This window comes from Talpa occidentalis, unplaced genomic scaffold (genome assembly GCF_014898055.3).
Source record: "Talpa occidentalis isolate TD23 unplaced genomic scaffold, MPIMG_talOcc4v2.1 talOcc4.8, whole genome shotgun sequence".
Classification (NCBI taxonomy): Eukaryota; Metazoa; Chordata; class Mammalia; order Eulipotyphla; family Talpidae; genus Talpa; species Talpa occidentalis.
In genome coordinates this window covers 80,999,356-81,022,280 of record NW_023605194.1, presented here as the reverse complement: position 1 = coordinate 81,022,280, position 22,925 = coordinate 80,999,356, and the positions used below count along the sequence as shown (strand labels likewise).

General features: G+C 32.5%; 1 protein-coding gene across 3 annotated transcripts in view; it reads right to left on the bottom strand.

Moving 5' to 3' along the window:
- Positions 1–22,925, bottom strand: part of KCNT2 (potassium sodium-activated channel subfamily T member 2) — a 304,909-nt gene that overhangs the window by 86,405 nt on the left and 195,579 nt on the right. For all 3 annotated transcript variants that reach the window (XM_037496318.1, XM_054690179.1, XM_054690180.1), the window contains exon 14: positions 7,499–7,607. In XM_037496318.1, coding sequence (XP_037352215.1) covers positions 7,499–7,607 — 109 coding nt within the window. The remainder of the gene's footprint in view (positions 1–7,498; positions 7,608–22,925) is intronic.

Here is a 22,925-nt window from a genome sequence, read left to right as displayed (position 1 = left end):
AATGATAAAGGACTGATCACAAAAAAATCTACAAAGAACTGATGAGACTCAACAAAGATAAAGTAAATAATACAGTCAAAAAATGGGCATAATAGCTAAAAAGAAACTTCTCCAAAGAGAAAATGCAAATGGCCAACAGGCATATCAAAAAATGTTCAACATCACTTGTAATCATGGAAATGCAAGTCAAAACTACAATGAGATACCATCTTACACCAGTGAGAATGGCACATATTAAAAAAAAAAAAAACTAGCAACAACAAATGTTGGCGAGGATGTGGAGAAAAAGAAACTCTCCTACACTGCTGGTGGGAGTACAAAGTGGTCCAACCACTATGGGAATCTGTGTGGAGGTTCCTCAATCTGCTAAAAATGGAGCTTCCATATGATCCAGCAATTGCACTCATAGGTATTTACCCAAAGGACATAAAAATATTAATTCAAAAGGACACCTGCACCCCTATGTTTATAGCAGCACTATTTACAATAGGTAAGCTATGGAAACAACCCCAATGCCCCAAAATAGATGATTGGATCAAGAAGATGTGGTACATATACACCATGGAATATTACTCAGCTATCAAAAAAGATAAACTCATGCCATTTGCAGCAACATGGATGGAGCTGGAAGGGATCATGCTCAGCAAAATAAGTCAGAAAGAAAAAGAAAAATACCAGATGGTCTCACTCATAGCAGGACTTTAGAAAACCTAAATAAGGGATCAGGAAAAAGACTAATCATGATAAAGTAAAAATCAAAATCAACTATATTTTAGTATATGTGCTTCCAAAGCAAACACACAAGTGACTATAAACCAGAGACACACTACGGAGGAGCGGGTGGAGAAGAGAGTAGGATCCAAACAAGGGTGGTGCGAATTGTACAGGGACTATAACCAAGATGAAAATGCATACATTGTACAAAAATGAAAAATTATGTAAAAATATATAAAATAAAAAAGTTGGTTTTTGTGTCATTTTGACGAATCCCCCATGCTCTCAGGTATTTCTTACTTTCTGGCACTATAAGATTTTCTAGGTTTATCTTGTATTTCCCCTGCCCCAGTCCTGAAATCAACCAATACCCTGAGAAGCCCTGATTCCTTTTATTAAAGAATGGTATTTAGTAAACAATATCTGAGCATTAAGTGTGCTCATTACTACTGAGATGTCATTGTTTCTAGGTATTCTTAGTAAAGTGAGATAAAATTCATACATAAACATACTAAAAGACACAGACACACATTTATACCTCTATATCTCTTTTGCACATATGCATTCAAAATAATGAGCTTTTACTGATTCCAACCTGACCTATAGGAATTGCCACCTACTGGAGACTGCTTAGGTTAAATGCAAAGTATGATCTTAGGGAGAATCTTGGAACAGAATTGGGACATTAATGGAAAAACTGCTGAAATTCAAGTAAAAATAACAATATTGTACCAATGTTAACTCCTCATTTTGATAATTGTATTATGATTATATAAATGTAAATATTAGGAAAAGTTTAAATGGTAAGAGCATATGGGAACTCTATTTTGTAACTTTTCTGAAGTCTAAAATTAGTTCAAAATAAAGGGCAAACAAACCTAAGCCATTAAAAATATAATGGATAATCTAGAATTTGTCAATCTCACTTGAGCTTGTAATTTATTTTTCAGAAAAACATTAATATCCATTTTGCCCTGAAACACAAATTTGGAAATTTTATGAAATAATATAACCACTATTTTTATACCACACATATTAATTACACTGTATTTTGGCTTTCTATGTTTCTATTGTGGGTGCTAATTTAAAAAAAAAAAAAACAGGCCATCTTTGGTGAACAATTATTTGGAAAAGCTGAATTTTCACTTAAGTTTAACTGTATACAATTAAAAAGCTTGTGATTGAAAGTTAAGTAAAACCATTTCCTTATGTTTTTTATAAACTCCTTGCATTTGGCTGATGGTCTGATAAAATTTTGCAAGTTCAGGAAACATCCATGAAGCAAGGTATTCTGCTATTTTCAAAGACATCAATTACTTTGAATACAAAGGACAAAATTTAATAGTTAATAGCTAAGCTAATTTTCTTTTCACAAAGGGCACTGCAACAATACCCAGATCTGCAGTTTTCAGGTCCGACTGATGAAAATAATAAACATGCCCAGTAATTTAATGAAGATCCTTTAATGAAATTAATACTCCTGGAGAACATATTTACAAAATTGTAACTTTTTAAAATTCATTCTAACTAAAATAAAAAAAAGTAACTTAGCTTTTCCCTATTTATATGTATTTATGGAAGGTAATGAAATGTTTTTCATTCATCCAGAATACTTAAAGTATATATTTATATTTTTTTAAGTATACATTTAAAGTATATATACTTAGAGTATATATTTATATCACATATCAACTGATATCTATTTGAAGCTCCTGTTCTTTGGTCATGTGAATAAAATAAAATCATTTTAAGATATTGTGATTAGGTTATTACATGACTCTGTCATTTAAATTGGACCCACTGTTATATCTCTGCACTCCTCATCGTCCTTCCCTGCTTCATTTTTCTCCACTGTACTGTTGCCTTCTGGATATTATACACTTTACTTATTTTGAATTATTATCTGGCTCCCTGAACAGAAAGAAAGGTCCTTGGTATTAGGGGTTTTGCTTATCACACACTAGACATTCAGTAAATACTTGTTAAATAAAATTGGCATAAATTTACATTATCCCAACTTTTCCATATAAAATGATTGGGATTTGGATGGAGTATGTAATGAAATCAGTGTTAGCTGGCTTTACCAGTTTCTGACTCAACCATTTCTATCTGACAAAGTTGGTGTTCCTTCCTTTTCCCACACATCCTCCCTAAATTTATAAGTTCCATTTACGGAAGGAATTTTAATTGTGATTAGCTTATGTAGTTTCCAAAGTGGCCAATATTAGTTGCTTAATGTATTGAGACCAATTTCTGAATCACATTCATTTAATAATAATATGTTTGGTTTGAGTATCTTTGATATAGAACATATTAAAAATTCAACAAAGGATAATCAAGAAGTAATAATAACACAACTATACTATAGATATTCTAAATATTTCCTGATTTTAATAGTGCCAAGTTTGTAACAACAGCTTTGAACTCTCTCAAATTTGTCCAGCATCCAACTCCTCTTAGCTTCTGCCAAACCACATATTTTATATTTCTGACCAGATTTAACACGTGAGACTTCCTTCTTTTAACCTTACTACATCCATTTCTAACTAGTGGCCAGGTTCCATAAATTCTACCCTTGCTATATTTTTCTTACCAACCCTCTATTTTTCATTGATTAACACCAAAATTATTACTTCCTGGAAGGGACTGTTACAATTTGTTTTGTGAAAGGAAAAGAAAATTAAATTTTGATAAGGATGGAATGTCAAGATGGCTAAATGGAATGTCTATCAACTGGCTGATAATTTGACCTTTCCTTGCTAAAATCATCACAATCCTGCTCAACAGTCTACAGAAATTTTTGTCCACAGAATGAATTTATGTTCTTCTTTCTAACAAGACTGCTAAATAAATCAAAATGTCAGTTTAAATAACCATCAGAAACACCACTCCCAAGAGTACTAAACATTCAAGTATAAGAGAAATGAGCAAGGGGAAGTTATCAAGTGCTTACAAAGTAAAATCTCAATAAATAATGGCAGCACGAATACTTGAAGTTCTCTAAAAGCTACTTTATGACTCATGGATCAATTAGAATAGAATAAATACATTAACATGTAGGAAAAAGAAAATGCAAGTGCGTTAATCAGCCTTAGGAGCTGTAGAAGAAAGGGTATTGGCTGAACTGCTGTGGCTATTCCAATAGAAGATCATATTTTTAATGTAAGTCAGGAAATTGTTAATTAATCATTAACTTGTAGTTTTCATAGGTGTATCCATTTCCACTGACAAGAAGAAAACTAAGGGTGAATGTGATGTTTTGGATAAGTCTATTCTGATTATAGGACTGAATAAAGATGTTGTTATTACCATGACCTTAAGTAAGTTTGTTACTAAAAGATCTGACCTTTTCATTTTCAAATCTTGATTCTTTTGCTTAACTCATTTGCTTCAGAACTCATTTTTATTATTATCTTTAAACATCTAAAATCTACTTTATTTTAACACTTTATTTTTAAATATATTTTTATATTGGGCCATTTTATTTATTTATTTATTTATTTTTTAAAGATGTATTTATTTATTTATTTATACAAGCACTGGGTACAGTCAGAAGCGCGGGAGGGTGAGAGAATTCACCAGAGCCAGAGCGGGGAGCAGAGCAGGCAGAAGGACCAAAGTACACTGCTGAGGGGAGCAGCGGGCGGCAGGAGAGGTCTGCGCGCCATGTGGGACCCTCCTCCCATGGCCGGGGAGCAGCTGGTGATCGAACCGGTGCTGCAGAGGCTGCAGGCAGCTTCGCAACCCAGCGCTCAACCGCTGCGCCACCGGGGAGGCTATTGGGCCATTTTAGATTTGTATAGTGTCCTTTATGTTTCTACACTTGAGGTATTCTATACAGTCTTCATTTCTTTTCTTTCACATTTTATCAATTAATCCGATATATAAGAGCCTGTCAACCTCTATTATTTTTAGTCAAAATCACTATTTATTATAGAATGAAATTTATATATTACTCTCCCTTTAATGGAAAGAGTTGAGTATTATGTAGCTTTGGTTTCAATTAGTGGATTTATGAATGTTTGCATAAAATATTCCCTAGCATTTCAACATTCTTCCCTCTATAATTCTTAGTCCAGCCCCCAAATTTATGCTCTTCCTATTAAATCAATTTTGGGGCTTTCTAATTTTTGACGATGCTCAGGGACAAAATTTCAGACATACTCTGCTACTAAATGAATCTTGACTCTATTTCAGTTAATGCTTAATCCAGAAGAAGACACAAATTATTCAGTCCAACACACACTTTATATGTTAAAGTAGGTGACCTTTTCAATAATTTTCTATATTCAAATAATGGTATATATCTGATAAGAACAAGTATGTTGAATATATAAAGAACACTTTCAACTCAAAAAAATCAAAGGCAAAAATTTAATTTAAAAGAATAGGCAAGGGATCTTAACAAGTTCTTTTCAAAGAAGATATATAAATGACCAATAAAGACTTGAAATAATGCTCAATGTTATTAGCCACCAGTGGAATGCAAATCAAAACTGTAATGAGGGATGACACTTTGCATCCACTGGAATGGATAGTAGAAAATGCTATTGAGAGTATGAAGAAATAAATTGAAACTTTAACACATTGCTTGTGTGTATAGAAAATGTTACAGTCTGATAAACATTCTGATAGTTCCTAAAGGCTAAACAGAGTCACCAGGTCACCAAACAATTCTACTCCCAGATATATACCCAAAGGAAATGAAATATATTCCCACACAGAAACCTTCACATGACAGTTAAGGGCAGCCTTACTCACTTTGCTGGGAACAAATCAAATAATTACCAGTTGTGATATATCCATAGAACAGAATATCTTTCAGTCATAATAAGTAATGAATTACTGACACATATTACAATATGATAAACCTTGAAAATATATTGCTAATTGCAAAGAAGCCAATCAAAAAAAAAAAGCCAAAACACACATAAATTGTATAATTTCATCTACTTGAAATATCCAGAATAGGAAAATCTACAGAGACAGAGTAGATCAATGTACCAAGAGCTGGAAAGAATGAGGGGAAATATGGGTCACTATTAAAAGGTAGACAGTTTCTTTATTGGACGATTAAAATATTCAGGTGTTACACAGTGGTGATGGTTTCACAATTCTATGACTGTACTGTAAAACAGCGGATTGTACATTTTTAATTAGTGAATTATTTGGAATTTTAATTGTATCTCAAAGCTATAAAGGAGGTTATTCTGGGGGACTAAAGCATTTATTCTGATACTTCATGTGAATAATTTTGCAGGTCAATTGTATTTATGGAAATCCTTAACTATGTGATAACATCTTCAATAACATAACTTTCTTTTTAAATATGTTATAACTTGATTTTAATATTTAATATATATGATAATTTAAATACAATTTTAAAATTCATTGGAGTATCTGGAAAAAGTCTTTTTAATGGTCTTTTTAGCTATGTCACATGCAATCTATTCATCAGGCAATGTTGTGAGCCAATAAATAATATTTACTATAGTTGGACAGTGTAATTTAACTTCAGTCTATAAGTAGTGATGAATGCTACTGTTGATGTGTTTTCATTTGCATAACAATGAAGCTGTAATAAGAGAGCCAACTCTCAGCTTTATGCTTCTATGGCAAAGATAGTATAAAAATTGACCCATGTGATAAGTTCTATGAATGGTCAATTATTTGATATTAACAAAGATTTTGAGTATTTCATCAAAATATTGAGTACTTTATACAGAGAAAAAGTATTTTATTCATGATCCTGTTGTATTTTTTCTATTGAACAGAATGAAAATTTATAAATGTACAGAACAGAAATATTTCTAATCAGAAATTTAAGAAAATTGCTCCTGAAAAAATTTATTGCCCCAAAAGAACAGAAACATAATGGCAAGGAAGATAGTTAAAAGCTACTTAAAAATATCATGGGGCATTTGCTACTTTTCATTTAGCAACTTATTTCATTGAGTATTAAATCCTAAGAAAGAACTTCCCTTGATTTATTTTACTTGCCGCTTCATTTAGGGAGCTATCAATTAGATTGCTAAATTTAAATAATCAAAATCAAAAGTTTCACAGTAGATCTTACTTAGAAAATCAGCATTTGGTCTAAAATAATAAGTAGCAAATATGAAAAAGTATGAAATGTTTCTAACAGGAGCCATGACTATTTTAGTTTTTTCCCTTGATCAAGACAAAACAACCTGTGTATTTTGTGAAACTCTACCAAAATAAACAAAGAATAACCAAAAAGTTTCCAATTATATGATTTTCCCCCATCTACCTTGAAACAAATATAAAAAGATGATTTTTATAATATGTTAATTTTATGAACTACTTTGTTATTCTGTGATAGTTGCAAAATTATAATTCTGAGCTTAATTGTGTACATATAGTTTTAAAATAAAAACTTACCTCAAGAATAGATAATATTGGCTTAAGGAATTACAGTAGTGACTGTCATCACACTGTTTTTTAAAATTTTATTTGCTAAGAATTAATCTCAAAAATAGAAACTAACCCTAAACCGAACAAATGATATAGACATTTAAAATTTCAAATAAAACAAATGATCTCAAGTATAGTTAGAAAAAATAGCAAAACACTATTGTCTTGGATATCTTAATAAATCTCTCTGTATTCTCTACCCACTGATCTATTAGATGAAGATAACTCTTACAAGTATAGGTACATATCCAGTGGTGTATCTTAGCTTACTATTTTTCTAAATCACATAACTGAACTTATATTATTTTTTAATTTAAAATGCATTAACTTGAAGAAAAAACATACTTACTGCCCTCTAGAGGTATGAACCAGTAGGGTAATAAGTGTAGATGTTGCTGGGCATATACAGTTTAAAGCTAACATGGCGTATTTAAACTCTTCTTCACAAACAACATGATCTGTTTGAAATAAAATAGGTAAATTAGAATAATTTACCTAAGAATAGTAATATTTTTAAAAATATGAAAAATAAAACAATGAATAAAATTACTTTCCATATAAACACAGTTAGTTAAGAGATGTATTTACATGTGCAATTTTCCCCAGGGAAAAATATTTCATAAGAGTACTAGATGAGTTAAGTGATCAAGAAGGAAAGGGATTTTAGCCCTTGTTCTGTCTTTAACAAAACTGGCAGTCTTCTGCAAAATGTGTACTTTTCCTATGCCCATTTCTACAAAGAGGTGAGATGTAGGTAGGTTTAGGTACAATCTGGAAAATAAATTCCAGTCCCCCTTCCAGTTAGACATGATCATATGATTAGATTTTGTCCTACTTCTGGATTATTAGAAAGTGTGTAGACCAAACCACTTTCCCTAAACTACATATGAAGAACAGTAATGTTGATTTAAAACAGTATTTATTTATGAAATTAATAGTCACACAGCATAAAGACAAACTAAATATTAAAAGATGTGACTCATTTATATTATCTATAAGTAATAAACTATATGATAAAAATATAACATCATAAAATGAATGTTAGAATAAATTTGAATTTAAATTATACTTTAAGACCTTATGCCATAAACTCAAAAGATGATAAGGTACAACTAGGAAAGATAAGAAATGGCAACTGAATTCCAATGGTATAAAAGCAGTAGTGTGCCACAGATGAGGACACCGTAGAGGTTATAAGTCACATTTGAAGGGGAATGATGCAACTCTGTCCACATACATTATTTTCTTGCCCCAGATAAGTGATGAAAGTACTGTTTATTTTGGAACAAAACCTTCCCTCCCAAGCAAACACAAAGCTGGTCTTCAAAATAAAGACTATGCTTAAAGTTCTAAGAAAACAAATATTCTTAGGCAGAAAATAGCAGCTTTAGCTAAATTAAGAAATAGATGGTTGAATTTTTAAGTGAGCCAAATATACAAAATGAACACACAAACCATATAATTTAAAAAGAAACAAGAAAAGGTCACTTGGGAAATGGTTCAAGGAATGTTCAGTACAGATAAATATCCACCTTACCCCTGTTTTGATAATATGATTAGAATATGAAAGAGCCTACTATTTTATCTTTCATTTCCTTATTTATTTTCTCCTTTCACATTTTACAGAAGAAATTGTATGCTATTATTAAATCTCAGAATTTACTCTAAAAAAAAAAAAAAACAAGTCTCTGTTAATGGCCTTCTACTGCTTCTCTCTCTCTCTCTCTCTGTGTGTGTGTTATTATTTTTTTTTTTGTTTGCTTATACACATAGATCTTTAGGGATCTTTATTTTATTTTTTAAAAGATTTATTTATTTATGCATACAAGAGCTGGGGTGCAGGCCAGAGGTGCGGGAAGGGTGAAAGTATTCACCAGAGACAGAGTGGGGAGCAAAACAGGGGGATCTACTGAAATATACTACTGAGGGGAGCAGCAGGCAAGACAGGAAAGGTCTGCTGTGCCATGTGGGTCAGTTCCTTTGCTAGGGATGAACTCATGTTGCAGTGGCTGCTGATTGCTTCATAGTGTTGAGACTTAACCCCTTGCAGCATCAGGGAGGTGAGGGGACGATATTTTTAAAAATACATACCTCTGATACTTAATACATACTCTGATACCTCTGATATTTTACAGGAAAATAATTTTCCTTCTTCATCTCCTTGATATTGCAACTAGCATATTATTTAAAGTGCATGAGTATAAATGGTTGTATTTATGCTGAATTTTATTCCAAGTTAGTAAAGAGAGTATTGTTATAAAATATTTATTGCAAAAAGAGGTATTGGAACAGTTGAAAAAAATATAATTTTAATCAATATGGATAACTGATACAGGGAAAGAAAAACAATAGAATATTCAACTAGGCAGTAATCTCCATTTATTTATATAAATTAAACTGAAACTCAGCCTGCAAAACAGAATTGAATAAATTTCTAAAATTCTCTTCACAGATCCATATCCATTCCTCCTTCTGAGACTTGTTAAAGTACTAATCACTCTCCTAAGGCAACTTAAAAACGGAATATTCCTTCAAGCTACTTTGTGTGCATTTCCCAATGTCATTTGACTGCCAAGGTTTATTGATTAAACCTTTCTTTAGGAAGAAAAGCCCTTTCTTTCTCACCCGTAAATCCCATCTCCACTTGCACTTGTTACTACATGCTTCCAGTTCTTATCCATAATCCTGATGAGTCAGATATCATATTTAGAGTAAAAACAATTTCAGATATTACAAAGAAAATATGCTCCATCACCAGATCTATGTAATATATCCCAGGAATAACCTATGCTTTAAAACATTTGTTATTTCTTCAGTTAAATATGCAAATACTTATACTAAATGGAAAGAATAAAATGCAGTGTAGGAATTGCACCAAATAATTTCAGGGTCAAATTTTACATGAACAGAAATACGGAAATATTTTCATTTTTTAAAGTTTTCTGGTTTTCAGAAAAGATTTCAGTATTAGAGCTCAGGGATCATAGACTTTTGTTCCAGCTCTGAGAGTCTCTCACTTCTCTAATGCAATATCTTCTTAAATGCTCTCCATGTCATCGAACTCTGCAACACTCCATCTATTAAGTCTCTAAAATTGTATTGTCCAATACAGTTGCCACAACCCTGTGTGCTATTTAAATTTAAAGAAATTAAAATTTAATACAAATAAATGTTTCCTTATTCCATCATACTGTCCACATTTCCAAAATAATAAAGCAAACAATAGTGTACACGACTGCTGGCTACAGTATCGGATCATGCAAATACAGCATATTGCAATTATCACTGATCTGCATATCGATTAATGACCTTAAATAAATCCTAAAGTTTTTGGAATAGATGTTAATTTCCTAAAAATATAATTCTTGGATTGTTGAAATCAGGGTAATCTACTAACATAATTTACTGCCCAGACAAGGCCGTTCTTAATCACAGTGCTGCTAAAATTTTTCATCTACAATAACAGGAGAGAAGGTCAAGCATATGGGAATACATGGAGGTTGGTGGGTAGATATGTAGGTGGAAGTTTTATGAAAATTTTGTTTTTCTCCCTATGGTTCTATTTTTTTTTAGTAAAATAGGTGGAAATGATGATTACAGAAGAGGTTGGAGGTGAAAACAGAAAAGATGGCAAACATGGTATTGTTTAAGAGAGTGGGAGAGGAAACAGAAGAAAGTAATGGTTATTTGGCAATTATGTATCTCTGAAAATTAGTGATCATGAATTGAAAGTGGGAATAGTTTGTATGTTGCTTCTTTTTGTTTGTTTCTTCTAACTAACTCCATGCAAATGCATCAAAGTGAAAACCAAGAAGACAGACAGTTACATATCACCTTAGCAAACAAGTGTAATTAATGGAGAGAGGAACAATGTATTGGGTGTAGTGTGTTATAATGGTGTGCTATGGAATCCAAATAGGTTAGGAAGGGATGTAACTATCAGCATACATGACAGTGAAAATCTGGTATAATCAAGAAATTGTATGTCCCAATATAGTAAAAACATATTAGGGTTTCTGTATCACAGGACATGAACTGAAAAGATAAGGGCTGATGAAAGGGTGGGGGTTACAGAGGGATCACATTTACTGTTAATGACATGATTCAGAGCATATGCCACAGATGTGGGTGCTGAGATAGAAGTAGACAACATTAAAAGAAATGAAATGAAAGAAACATGGGTGTAGGGCCTGAAAAAAATCATTTTCATTGGTAATTATTATAAACTATTATGACCAAGCAGGGCTGGAGAATGACAATGAGCTAGGACATTGAGTACTTTTTCAGGTTTATCAATGAGTTGAAATTCCTTTCTGTGACATTTCAAGTCACAATTCACATTTCAAGTTATTTTCATCAAATAATTTTCTAATTAAAAATATAAGACAAAGTCAAAAAAAATATCTAGTATTTTTGAGTTCTATGAAAAGCATGATACAGCATTTTATCTGTGACAGAATTGGTATTTTCTCTTATTATCAACTTCCCACTGCATCCAGAAGTCTATCTATGGAGGCATGTCTGGAAGAGGCGAAGAAAAGGACAAAAATACTAATGTGTGTTGACAGCATCTTAGATTATATAGTCAGGTATACATGGAGAGATGATCTTGTCTACAGGGAGAAAATTGATCATCTTGCAAGAAAAAGGACTAAAGCTCTCTTAGGACATTGTTTTCTTGAAGTCAGAAATCTAAACCAAAAAAAAAAACAGAAATGTAGAAAATTGCAGAAATGAAAATGTGAACAGTACTCTATATAGCAGGAGATGATACTCTCTTTCAGTCTTGATCAGAAACCTCCCATTAAGACTCTCAGGCAAGCCAGACCTGCCTGCTCAAACATATGTTTCAAAGGATTCCATGGTCACCACTATCACATAAAAGGGAGATAAATACGGGCAGGGTAATAAAAGTCAGTACATAAGGCAGGCTCTTGCGGAAAACAAACGTTGAAACCAATGACTGACACATGGGAAGGACTAGAAGATTCCAGTCCAATTTTAACTTCCAGAAAATATTAAAAAAAAAAAAAGAGGCATGCTTATGAATAGACAAAGGAGTGATTCTCTAAATGAAGAACTGGGATCTTACTGCAAGGTCACTGCAATTAGCACATGTCTAACAGAATTTCATCACTGCTATTGACCAATGATTGATGTGTGTCTCCCATTCTTCCACTTTCCAAACACAATCATTTCATTATAGCTATCTTGTTCCAGTATAATATATGCATATAGAATGGAGCAGGGAGCAGTTAACTAATTTATTAGTGTGTTTTGCCAGACCACTTGGAGTCACCTCTAGAACTAATTTTGAATTATTGAGATATCCTGGATTTTGAGCTGGAAGTAGCAATCAGTGCAACTTTGGAGTACTTGTCACAGAATTGGAAGAGCATCGTGATATGTAAGAAAAATGTTTTACAGGGATACTTGGGTAGCCAAAGGTTTGAATTGTGTGGCTTAAATTACTCTCATACTCTGCATGCTCTTTCTTCCTTTTATTAATAGAGGCGCTCACTTCCCTTCACCCATCCCCAAGTTTTAGCTGGGGGCTCGGATGCCCAGGTAGAAAATGCCATTTCCCAGTTCCCCTGTCAGTTAGACATGATCATATGATTAAGTACTTTCCAACTTCTGGATTATTTGTATAGACAAAATCACTTTCCCTAGACTACTTAATGATGAAATATGAGGCAAAATCCCAACTTTGACAAAAATAACTCTGTAGCAAAGAGCAGATCAGTCCGTTTTTTTTTTTTTCCTATGGCTTCTAATTTCATGCCTATGTGAAAGAAACCATTTCCTCTTTCAAAAGTGTACACACTTCCTCTGGTATTTTCTTCTTCTTCTTTTAATGTTTCTGTTTGTTTTAATTTAGATCTTTCTACTCTGTGCTTGCTGAGAAAGCATAAGGAAGAGATGAAGTGGTACCCCGCTGGGTGTGTCCAGCTGGGAGCAAGTTCCTGTCCCTTTCAGCTTAACTTTCTTGATTTTTTATTTTCAAAATGTGAGTAAAATCTTGCCATTTGCAACTTGAGGGAAGTATATCAAGTGAAAAATATGAAACAAAGAAAAGAAAATACCTTTTGATTTTGCTTATATGGGGAAGAATCAAAGCAAATGAACACACAAAACAAAACAAAACAAAAAAACCTTTGATTCTGACCACAGAATGGTGGTTACCAGAGGTGAAGGAGGGAGAGGTGATATGGGATGGGGAGAGGGGGTAGTATGTGTGGTGGTGGATGGACACTTGGTGGTGGGGTGGGGTAAGATATATAGATGTCCAAGAGTGAAACTGTATGCTGAAACTTATACAGTATTGTAAACCAAACTACTCCAATAAAATAAAATACAGTGTGAGACCCTCATAGGGCTTTCTGAGCAGAAAAGTAGATAATAAATATAAAATGCTGATCAAATTCTAAATAAATATTATCAATCATAACAATCATTCATTATTTAAAAATATAGATTTTGATAAACTACATTGAAATAATGTCAATGAAATATTTTTTAATTTAAGTGGCAAAACAATATAGCTAGTATTTAATTGCTCCACAATTAAATCATGATCCTAGTTTTATAAAATTGCTGAATTTTGCCTGCATACTTATGTGTGCACAAGTAATTCTGCAAAAGTTAGAAAAATTGTGTGTATAGGTAAAAAAAAAATATTTCAAGAGGCAGGAAACAGTTTTGAGAGATATAACTTTACAACAGTAATTTTACATGCTGTCTCTGGTTCTTTTTTATTGTTATTTTGTTACTTTTAATTTAAAATCTTTTAAGATAAGCAATTATAATTAAATATACAAATTTAGCTAGATAGGAATTAAATCATTTTCAGGTTCCTTTTACTTTATCGAAGACATAATTGTTAATTACAGTTTGAAAATTCAGATTTTTTTTTCCTTTAAATCTGCCTCGTGGTATTTCCTAAGCTCTTGTGTGATTTAAAGTACTAGAAGCTTCTTCCATGCAGTTGCTAGGTAACAGCTCTTTGGAAAGCAGTAAACAACAGTGGAAAGTACACTAAACCAATCTAGTCCTGGATTTTGATTTATAAAAATCAAATATCCTTTGGAAAGAGCTTAAATTACAAATGAGAGTGAATTTAAAAAATCAAATGTTATTTGTATTTTATGGGGGAAAGTTTATTACATAGACTGACTAAACAAATTGCATTATAAAATCTGTCACATATCCTTTGCTTAATGGACTGTTTATAAGCATGACTGAGTTGATTGCTATGAAAATTGCTTCTTATTCTTAGAAGAGAATAGATAATCTAGATAATCTGCAACAATTGAGTTTCATTTTGTTCCTGTTGCTGTAATCAGTTAAATAACCAATGGTGACCTGAGGTTGGTATATGTGCATGTGCACACACATCACAGGCTTCTCCAATTCTGGGATTGTGAGCCATTCAACCACAAAACGGGTTAAGAATAGAATTAAGTAAACCTTTAAAAGTCATTTAGTTTCACAAGATCTAAATATAAGAATGCACATTAAATATATAGAATGCAACATAGTTTGAAAATGACAGTATTTTGTAAAGGAGATTTACTTCACTTCTATAACTCTGAGTATAAAAATAATTTTTGTCTTCTAATTGCTTGAATCATTTTAATGTTGCAATTTAAAGAAATGTATCACATTAAATATTCAAAAGAAGGATCAAACTTCTGCATTCTAGAGCCTTTCCATTTTATTACATTCCCTTTATTTAAAAAACATGGCAATCAACATTTAAAAAAAATTGTCTTCATAGCTAGTATTTCTTTAGGTTCTAACAAAAATATTCTTCCCTTCTAGCTCATGGTAGTTATTGATATCATAATAATGATATAGTTATTGAATCTTCTTAATACTTACATAATAATAATACCAAACACTATTTTCACTCTCATGCTAAAAGGTACATATTTATATGTGTGTATTTGTATATAAAAAAATTAAGTTTCAAAAAATACAACATAACATCTATGTACAACGTAAACATGTCCCTAGTTTATATAGAAGTTCTGAAGTATTCATACATACTCCTATGTGCATATATATATATATATATGAATAAATATACAAATTATATGAACAGGAATCAACTGTTAACAGTAATTATTCAAGGAGTGGGAAACGGTTTTGAGGGACATGCTTTTCAAATAGTATGCTTCTGTGAGACTATACATATACAAACATACATATATAAAATTAAGCTTTACAAAACTGCTATCATATATATGTGTTAAGCAGTTTTCAGATAAAAAAATCATAGAGGTTATAGACTATCTAAATACTCTCTTACTTTACATTCAAATTGCCTATAAAGAAATCCACAAAAGTTATACAAGTCTAAATGATCAAGCAAGTATATTAAAATAAGCTACATATTTTAGTGGGTTTTTTTTTTTTTTGCTCTCCTTATGCCACTTTAAAGGTTATTACTTGCTTTTCCATGGGCAAATGTCTCAACCGCTAAATGGAACTTATGACTGACAAAAATACAAACACATATTACCCAAACACCATTTTTTATGGAAGAGTTTGGGAAGTATAGCCAAACACTGCCCTTGGAATCAATTCTATTACTTGGCAACCGCACACACACACTCACACACAAAACCCCCAAAATTGTAGCTGGACTATGATTTCTGTCACTAATCAGAGGGAATTTGAAAGATCTTTAGATTTATGAGTAGCAAATAAATACTGTGATAAGTGTTATAAAGGAAATAAGTGCAGGTGGCATGAGAGGATACAAAAGGATACACCTTTCCTGTCGTGAAGGAATCAGGAAAAGGTCCCAAATACAGTAATGTTTAAACTAAGACTTTTAAAGTCAATGAACAGCAAAGTAGTTGAAAGTTGAAGAAAGTCTACAGAGGAAATTTTCTTAAAAATAAATTTGGAGGTCCTCCCTGGTAGTGCAAAGGGTTATGATGCAACCTATGAGGCCGTCCGCGGCCTCTGCAGCACAAGTTCGACCCTTGGCCGGCCAGCGAGCTGCCCAAATGGCGTAGCAGACCTCTCCTGCCTCACCCACTGCTCCCCTCGGCAGTATACTTTGGTCAGTCTGCCTGTTCTGTTCCCCACTCTGGTGAGTCCTCTCTCCCCCCCACACCTCTAGCCTGTGCCCTGGCTCTTGTATGCATACATGAATAAATCTTTAAAAAAAATAAAAATAAAATAAAAAATAAATTTGGAGGATTTCTATATTTTAAGGAAATAATAAATATTTAAAGATTAGGAAAATATTTAATATTTAAATACTAGAAAAATATTATAGGGTTACTGATAGGGTCTCTATGGGCCAATGGGATACAGCATACAGATGAAAAGGGAATCCTTTAGTAATAAGAGAAAAGCAGGAAAGAGTAAGTGTAATGAAGCAACATTTAGAAAGTAACATAGCAAAGATTTGAGGAAAATTTCACATGCCATTTTCCAATATCTAAGAGCTGGGAGATGAAATAAACTCCCTATTTGTAACTCTTATAAAAAGAGAGTATTTTGAGAAGAACAAATTTACATTATTAAGGACTTCAGAACTTCCTGAATAAGAATTTACGTTGACATAAATCTGACCCATAGGCTCAATCGTGGGTTAAGCAAAGAGGATCCATCTACATAGGATTTTGTTGTTTTACATCTGCCTTATAAAAATGTAACCTTCAGATTGAAGTAACAGGGAAGTATGAAATAAGGTACAAAGTGCCATAATAAGTAGTTATCTTTTATAAAAATGGAAATGAGTCCACATCTTTTTTTTACCAATCAAGGAGGAGACTACAATTTGCCTGATCCTCCCAGGCAAATGACAACCTGTAGTCATATTTATAGATGCTGTATATAATCTGTGGCAGCTGTTTTTGAAAGCACCATTAGTCTGGACAAAATTGCAAAGGAAGTTCCTGCTCCCTTTCCCTGCAAAATATCTATCCTCACAAACTGACAGATAGACAGACAGATGATAAATAGAAGGAGGGAGAACATATAACATACAAAAAAAAAAAAGATTGAAATTTCAGTTTCACCAGGAGGCAAAGCACCTTAAAAGGACTTTCTTAATGCACAGTGAAGTTAATTTAAGGGAAAATGGAACCAAATGTTTTGCCTTGCTGATTCCCTACCATGGACTGTCCTTCCTCAACCTCACCACCTTTTATCAAGGTGTCCCCACAACTCTTCAACATGATATTCACATCAACAAATTCCAATAAATAAAATCAATTTGGCACTTTAGTTATTCACAATCCACACATTCTATTTGATTTTACTGGATAATTCTTAAAGTTGCTAAAAATTATATGTCTTAAAAAAGTAACTTTGGGAATTACAAAATGCTTTGAAATAATAAACGATGAATCCATGAATAATTTAGAAAAAAACATAAAGAAAAACACTGATAAATTTTGACACAAAGACAAAATTCAGTTGGATAAAAACGCCATACACATACCCCAAAGACAACTAGCCAACTAAAAAAAAAATCTCTAAAATTTTAAATTGTCAATAATTTTAGAATATGAAAAATTTTTATAACTCACTTAGAAAGGTAGTCACCTTTGCAGAAAAACCAAGGATATGTGTTGTATACAAATGTACATAAATTCAATGGACAATAGATATACAAAATGTGAAACTCTCTTAGTAATCAAAAATTTAAAGTTAAAAGGAACTATTAACCACCTTTCTCTTAACAACACATGTTCTAGAGATAGATATTGTGTATTCAAGTCCTCAATCACTTAGTATGGTACCATGAGCATTTTACTTAGTAACTTTGCTCTCAGTTTCCTCATAGATAGAAAGGAAACAGAAATAGAACGTGGCAGCCAGCCTCCCGGAAGCCAGCCTCCCGGACAGTCATTGATTATCAAGTTCTGGTGTTCATACTCTTTATATTTATTTCCCTCCTCTGCAGAATAGGACTGATCTACTCTACCAGTAATATATTGTGGCAGTGACAGTATGAATGCCAGGCTGACATCTTATGGTCTGCTGCCTCCACATGAAGCCATTCCAGCAGAGCTAAAGACCAGTCCATGAGGTAAGGAACTGCCTGCAAACAGCACTAACTTGCCAGCCATGTGAGTGAAGAGTGAAGTACTTTGGAAGCTCTCACAGCCCAAATCAAATCTTCAGATTATTTCAGTCCCAAGTAATATCTTCACTGTCATATATAAATGATTTAATTGACACTGTTTGCAATTTCTGATCCACAGAAACTGGAAGATAATAAATGCTTACCATTTACACCACAAAGTTATGGGGTGGTTACATAGCAATACATAAATAAAACACAACCTTACAAGGTCCAAACGAAAATTATTTGAATTTAATCTATAAAAGTACTTTAGACCAGTAGTCCTTGCATAAACACTATATAGATATCAACTGTTACTATTGCTATAAACAAAATGATGCTAAATATTTAGATTATTTTTCATTCAACTAAGGGGAAAAATGGAAAAATAACATTGTCCACTTCTACAAAAGTAAACCATACATTTTTGGAAATGAAATTGGCATGATATATAAAAGCCATAAAAGTATACATATCAACTAATTAAGAAAATTCTACTAGATTATCATCTAAGTGCTATTAGTTCCAAGTTCACAAAACCTCTTTTATGATAACTTAGCAGTTATATTTGAATGATATTAACATTTTATAATTTTTATTTTTCTGAATTGTTATATTACTTTTTTACATTCTCGCTTGATCTTTTCATGTTGTAATCTTTTTCTCAGTTTATTATAGAAATAAGACACTATGAGTGAATACTGTTGGTTAGTAGAAATGAGTCACTTAAGAAACTCATATTTTAAAGTTAAGTGAACATCTATGCAACTATGAATCAATCAGCCAACTGTTAAAATAGAATTCAGATTAAATGTGAAGATATACAAAAGACAGATGATAATTGCAAAGATAAAATGAATTCTCACTCTGCTGTGGCTCCCACAGTCAATTGATTATTAAGTCTATAGCATATATCTGAAATGATTCATGAGTCTGTTCTCACTCCAATTTCTATTATCACCACTCTGGTTCAATCTCTCAGTGTCTCTCATCTGAACAAGTCTAATTTAAGCTTCCTCTATAAGCACTCCAATGAGGTCCTTTTTGTCCTCTCTGCTGCACTTCACATTTCCCTTGGAATTACTTTACTATGCAGGTAAAATTGTATACATTTACCCAAAACTTTATTAGTTTCATTACTTCTCCAACAACATTTAAATTCTTTAGTAAAGCCTAATTTACAATCACACCAACACACATTTGTGCCTGTACAATATGAAGTTTCTATGCAGTATGGTTTCAGGCAGTGCTATTTTTGATAAAAATTCCACTATATTGCTTTCTCCACTTTCTAATCAGTCCACTCTCAGAATCTTATTCCTTTATAGTTTAAATTTTTATTTTAACAGTTTGCAATAAAAAAAGTAAATTACTCCAGGGATAAAGCCATTATGTTAAATCAAAGCTTATCTATCAGGTCGACTAAATTGATTAATTTCCATCAGATTGACTAAACTGATTAATTTCCTCAAGCAAAATTTGATGAGACTAGACTATTACTGGAACCATGAGCTTTGATATAGATGACGAGTGGAAAGAGTTAGGGAGGAGCATCACAAGGTTACAACAAAATCTACATAGGAAGTATCTGTTCAGTTGGAGAGGTAAGAACACACAAGTTCACTGGTTATTTAAAGTTTGAGAGGTAAAGAAAATGAGAAAATGAGAAAATGTGTCATTAGAATAAATACCTAGTCCATCTAGCTCATCATTATACCATTACTGCATAAAACAACAAATTGCTCACAGTTGTGTGAGATTAAAACATTTGAGTGAGTATAACTAATGAGTATTCTTTATAGATATTTATATTAAAAAACTTCAGGTTGAAAATCTCTGGTCTAGGATATGACAGAATATACCTGGCACTTTCCAAAGACAAAAGAATAAATATTCCCCTCTGATTTTCAGAATTATAAAATTGAGTCTACAGGAATATACAATTATAAGAAAATTAACAGTGAAAAACATAGATACTTGAGTTAATTACATTATAAGCATTCCTCAGAAAATGGCTTGAAATGTCTATTGTTCAGAAGCAATTTACCAAGTATCACAAGAACAAACAAGAAAGCTGGTTTGGCTATTTAATAAACCCACATATTACAAGTTTAAATGCTAGAAAAAGAAAAATAAATAAGGTATATTGTTAGAAGGATAGAAATTCAAAACCCTGTTTCACTTAAAAGTAATCCGCACCAATGTTAATTTCTTTGTTTTGATTAAACAGGCCACAACTCTATAAGATGCTAACATTTCAGAAGCTGTGTGATGTGAAAGGTATATGGCACTCTCTGTACTTCCTTACTACACTTTTTTTTTTTTTTAAGATTTATTTATTTATACAAGCACAGGGTACAGTCAGAAGCACGGGAAGGTAAGAGAATTCACCGCCAGAGCGGGGAACAGAACATGCAGACTGATAAAATATACTGCTGAGGGGAGCAGCAGGTGCGGCAGGAAAGGTCTGTCGTGCCATGTGGGACCCTCGACAGTGGCCGGGGATCGAACAGGCGCTGCAGAGGCTGCGGGCAGCTTCGCAGCCCAATGCACTCAACCGTTGAGCCACCAGGGGAGGCCCTTACTACACTTCTGTAAATCTAAAATTATTTCCTTCAAAAATTTATTGAAGTAACATTAAGCTATAACATAACATAGGTATCATTGAAGAGCATTATAAACCAACTTGGTTTGCCATGTCTGGTTTATATCCTTTACCATATAGTTGGCCTGTTTTATCTGGTCTTTCCCTTCCTTTTTAGTACCACAACTTTTACAATTTCAAAACATATTTCCCTGTTCCCCAATAATAATTTTAAATAAAAAGCAAGTCAACAAAAAATAAAATATTGATTTCATGTATATAATTACAAGAAACATATTGGGAACAATTGAGTTTGCATGTGAATCAGACCCATGGAATAATTTTACCTTTTTTAGGAGTGAACAAGATGTTTATGGGTATGTGGTAAATGTCAGTATTAGGAAAAGCATGCTCAAAATGTGTGTGTGTGTGTGTGTGTGTGTGTGGTGTGTGTACACAAGGAAAAGTTTAAGCCTATGAGTTAAAATGTCAAAATGTGCTGACTGTAAATTAAGAATATACAGGTTTTCAATGGATAATTGCTAAAACCACACATGCATGCTTTTATATGAAATAAAAAAGTGAAGAAATATAGTTTTGAACTATGAAATATGGTTTGAACATGCTGTAGTGAGGTGATTTCCAATGATCTCTATAACAGACAAAAATCAAATAGAAAATATTTCTATCTAAAAGTGGGGAAATTTAAAAGCTTTGGCATTTTAGCTTCTGAAAATATAGAAATCCAAAGCATTATATTCTTAAGCAGGTTGAGAATGAAGTTTAAAATGATGTCTATGTGGGTGTTATATGGGAAATGAAGAAATTACTCAACATGAAAAACTCACACCTCACATTTGGTGAAAGTCAAGCCTTGTGCATACATATGTTGTTTAAAAACAGCTAAGATAATTTCCAATATTTATACTGCATGGGAATATTTTTCCACTCTCTTTTTTGGGTAGGAAAAAGTGAAGTATTAGAATGTCTGGTATTCCAGTAAAAAACAGAAGGTAGCTAAACTGAGATAAGACCTTGATTTTTTTAGTCAAACATTCCTCCAAGATATGTGGTGTGGGAAGTTGTGTGTGTGTGTTAAATTATATTGTTTTTGTGATGGTGACTACAAATATCTACTCAAAGAAAAATATATGTTTTTGCAATATTGTCAATGACAATGTTCTAAAGTGTTTAGTTTTGCCTGTATATTCAACTTGTATTGCAATTGAAATTTTATTTTAATTCCCTGAACTCCTACTATTCTAGCATAATGATTCATTTTTCTAGGCATGTTTTAGTAGCGAGGTAGAAACTATTTCATTCAGTCAACACTTTACTGTTGAGGTATGAGTCTTCTTTTCATTCATGAACTATAATTCAAATTATGTTACTGAAGAAGCAATATGATCAAGCAAGAAAAGTACCGTTTATAGAATTCACAAGTTGACTTTTACATTCTTTACTTCTACCTGTGCGTGAAAATTTATCAATTTGATTTTTCTGTTTTATTACATCTACTAAAATGAAGTGGAAAATTTTCAGAGGTTCCAATAGTTGAAATAAAACTATTTGACAAAGTAAAAGGAATATTCAGTACTTCATATAGCAAGTGAGAACAGTTAACCTAAATTTAGCAATTAATTTATTCATATAACATGGATTCATCTCCCACTGATTTTCTGAGTATTTTCATCTGACAAGCAGACAGATAACTTCTTTTAGATACAAAAACTAATTTAGAGGGCACATTTTATTCTTTAAGTTCATTCAAGGTTTTAAAACATAGGCGTTCTTTTCCTAATAAAGTACTAATTTATTTGTTTTCTGTTTTGTGTGCATCTGTTTCTAAATGATTTCCTAAATGATTTTCAGAATTTTGGATTATTTTTTTTACTACAGAAACATCTAAAATTACTAATTTTAAAAAATTATTTTTAATTTTTAAATTTTTAAACAATATTTGCTTCCCCCCATCCCCTCAGATTGAGTCCCCATAGAATTTCCATTCCCAAGGCACCCATGCACCATCACCACAGCCCCTTGTTCTCCTCCCTCCCTCCCTCTGAGCCCTCCCCCTCCTCCTCCCCTGCAGTATGT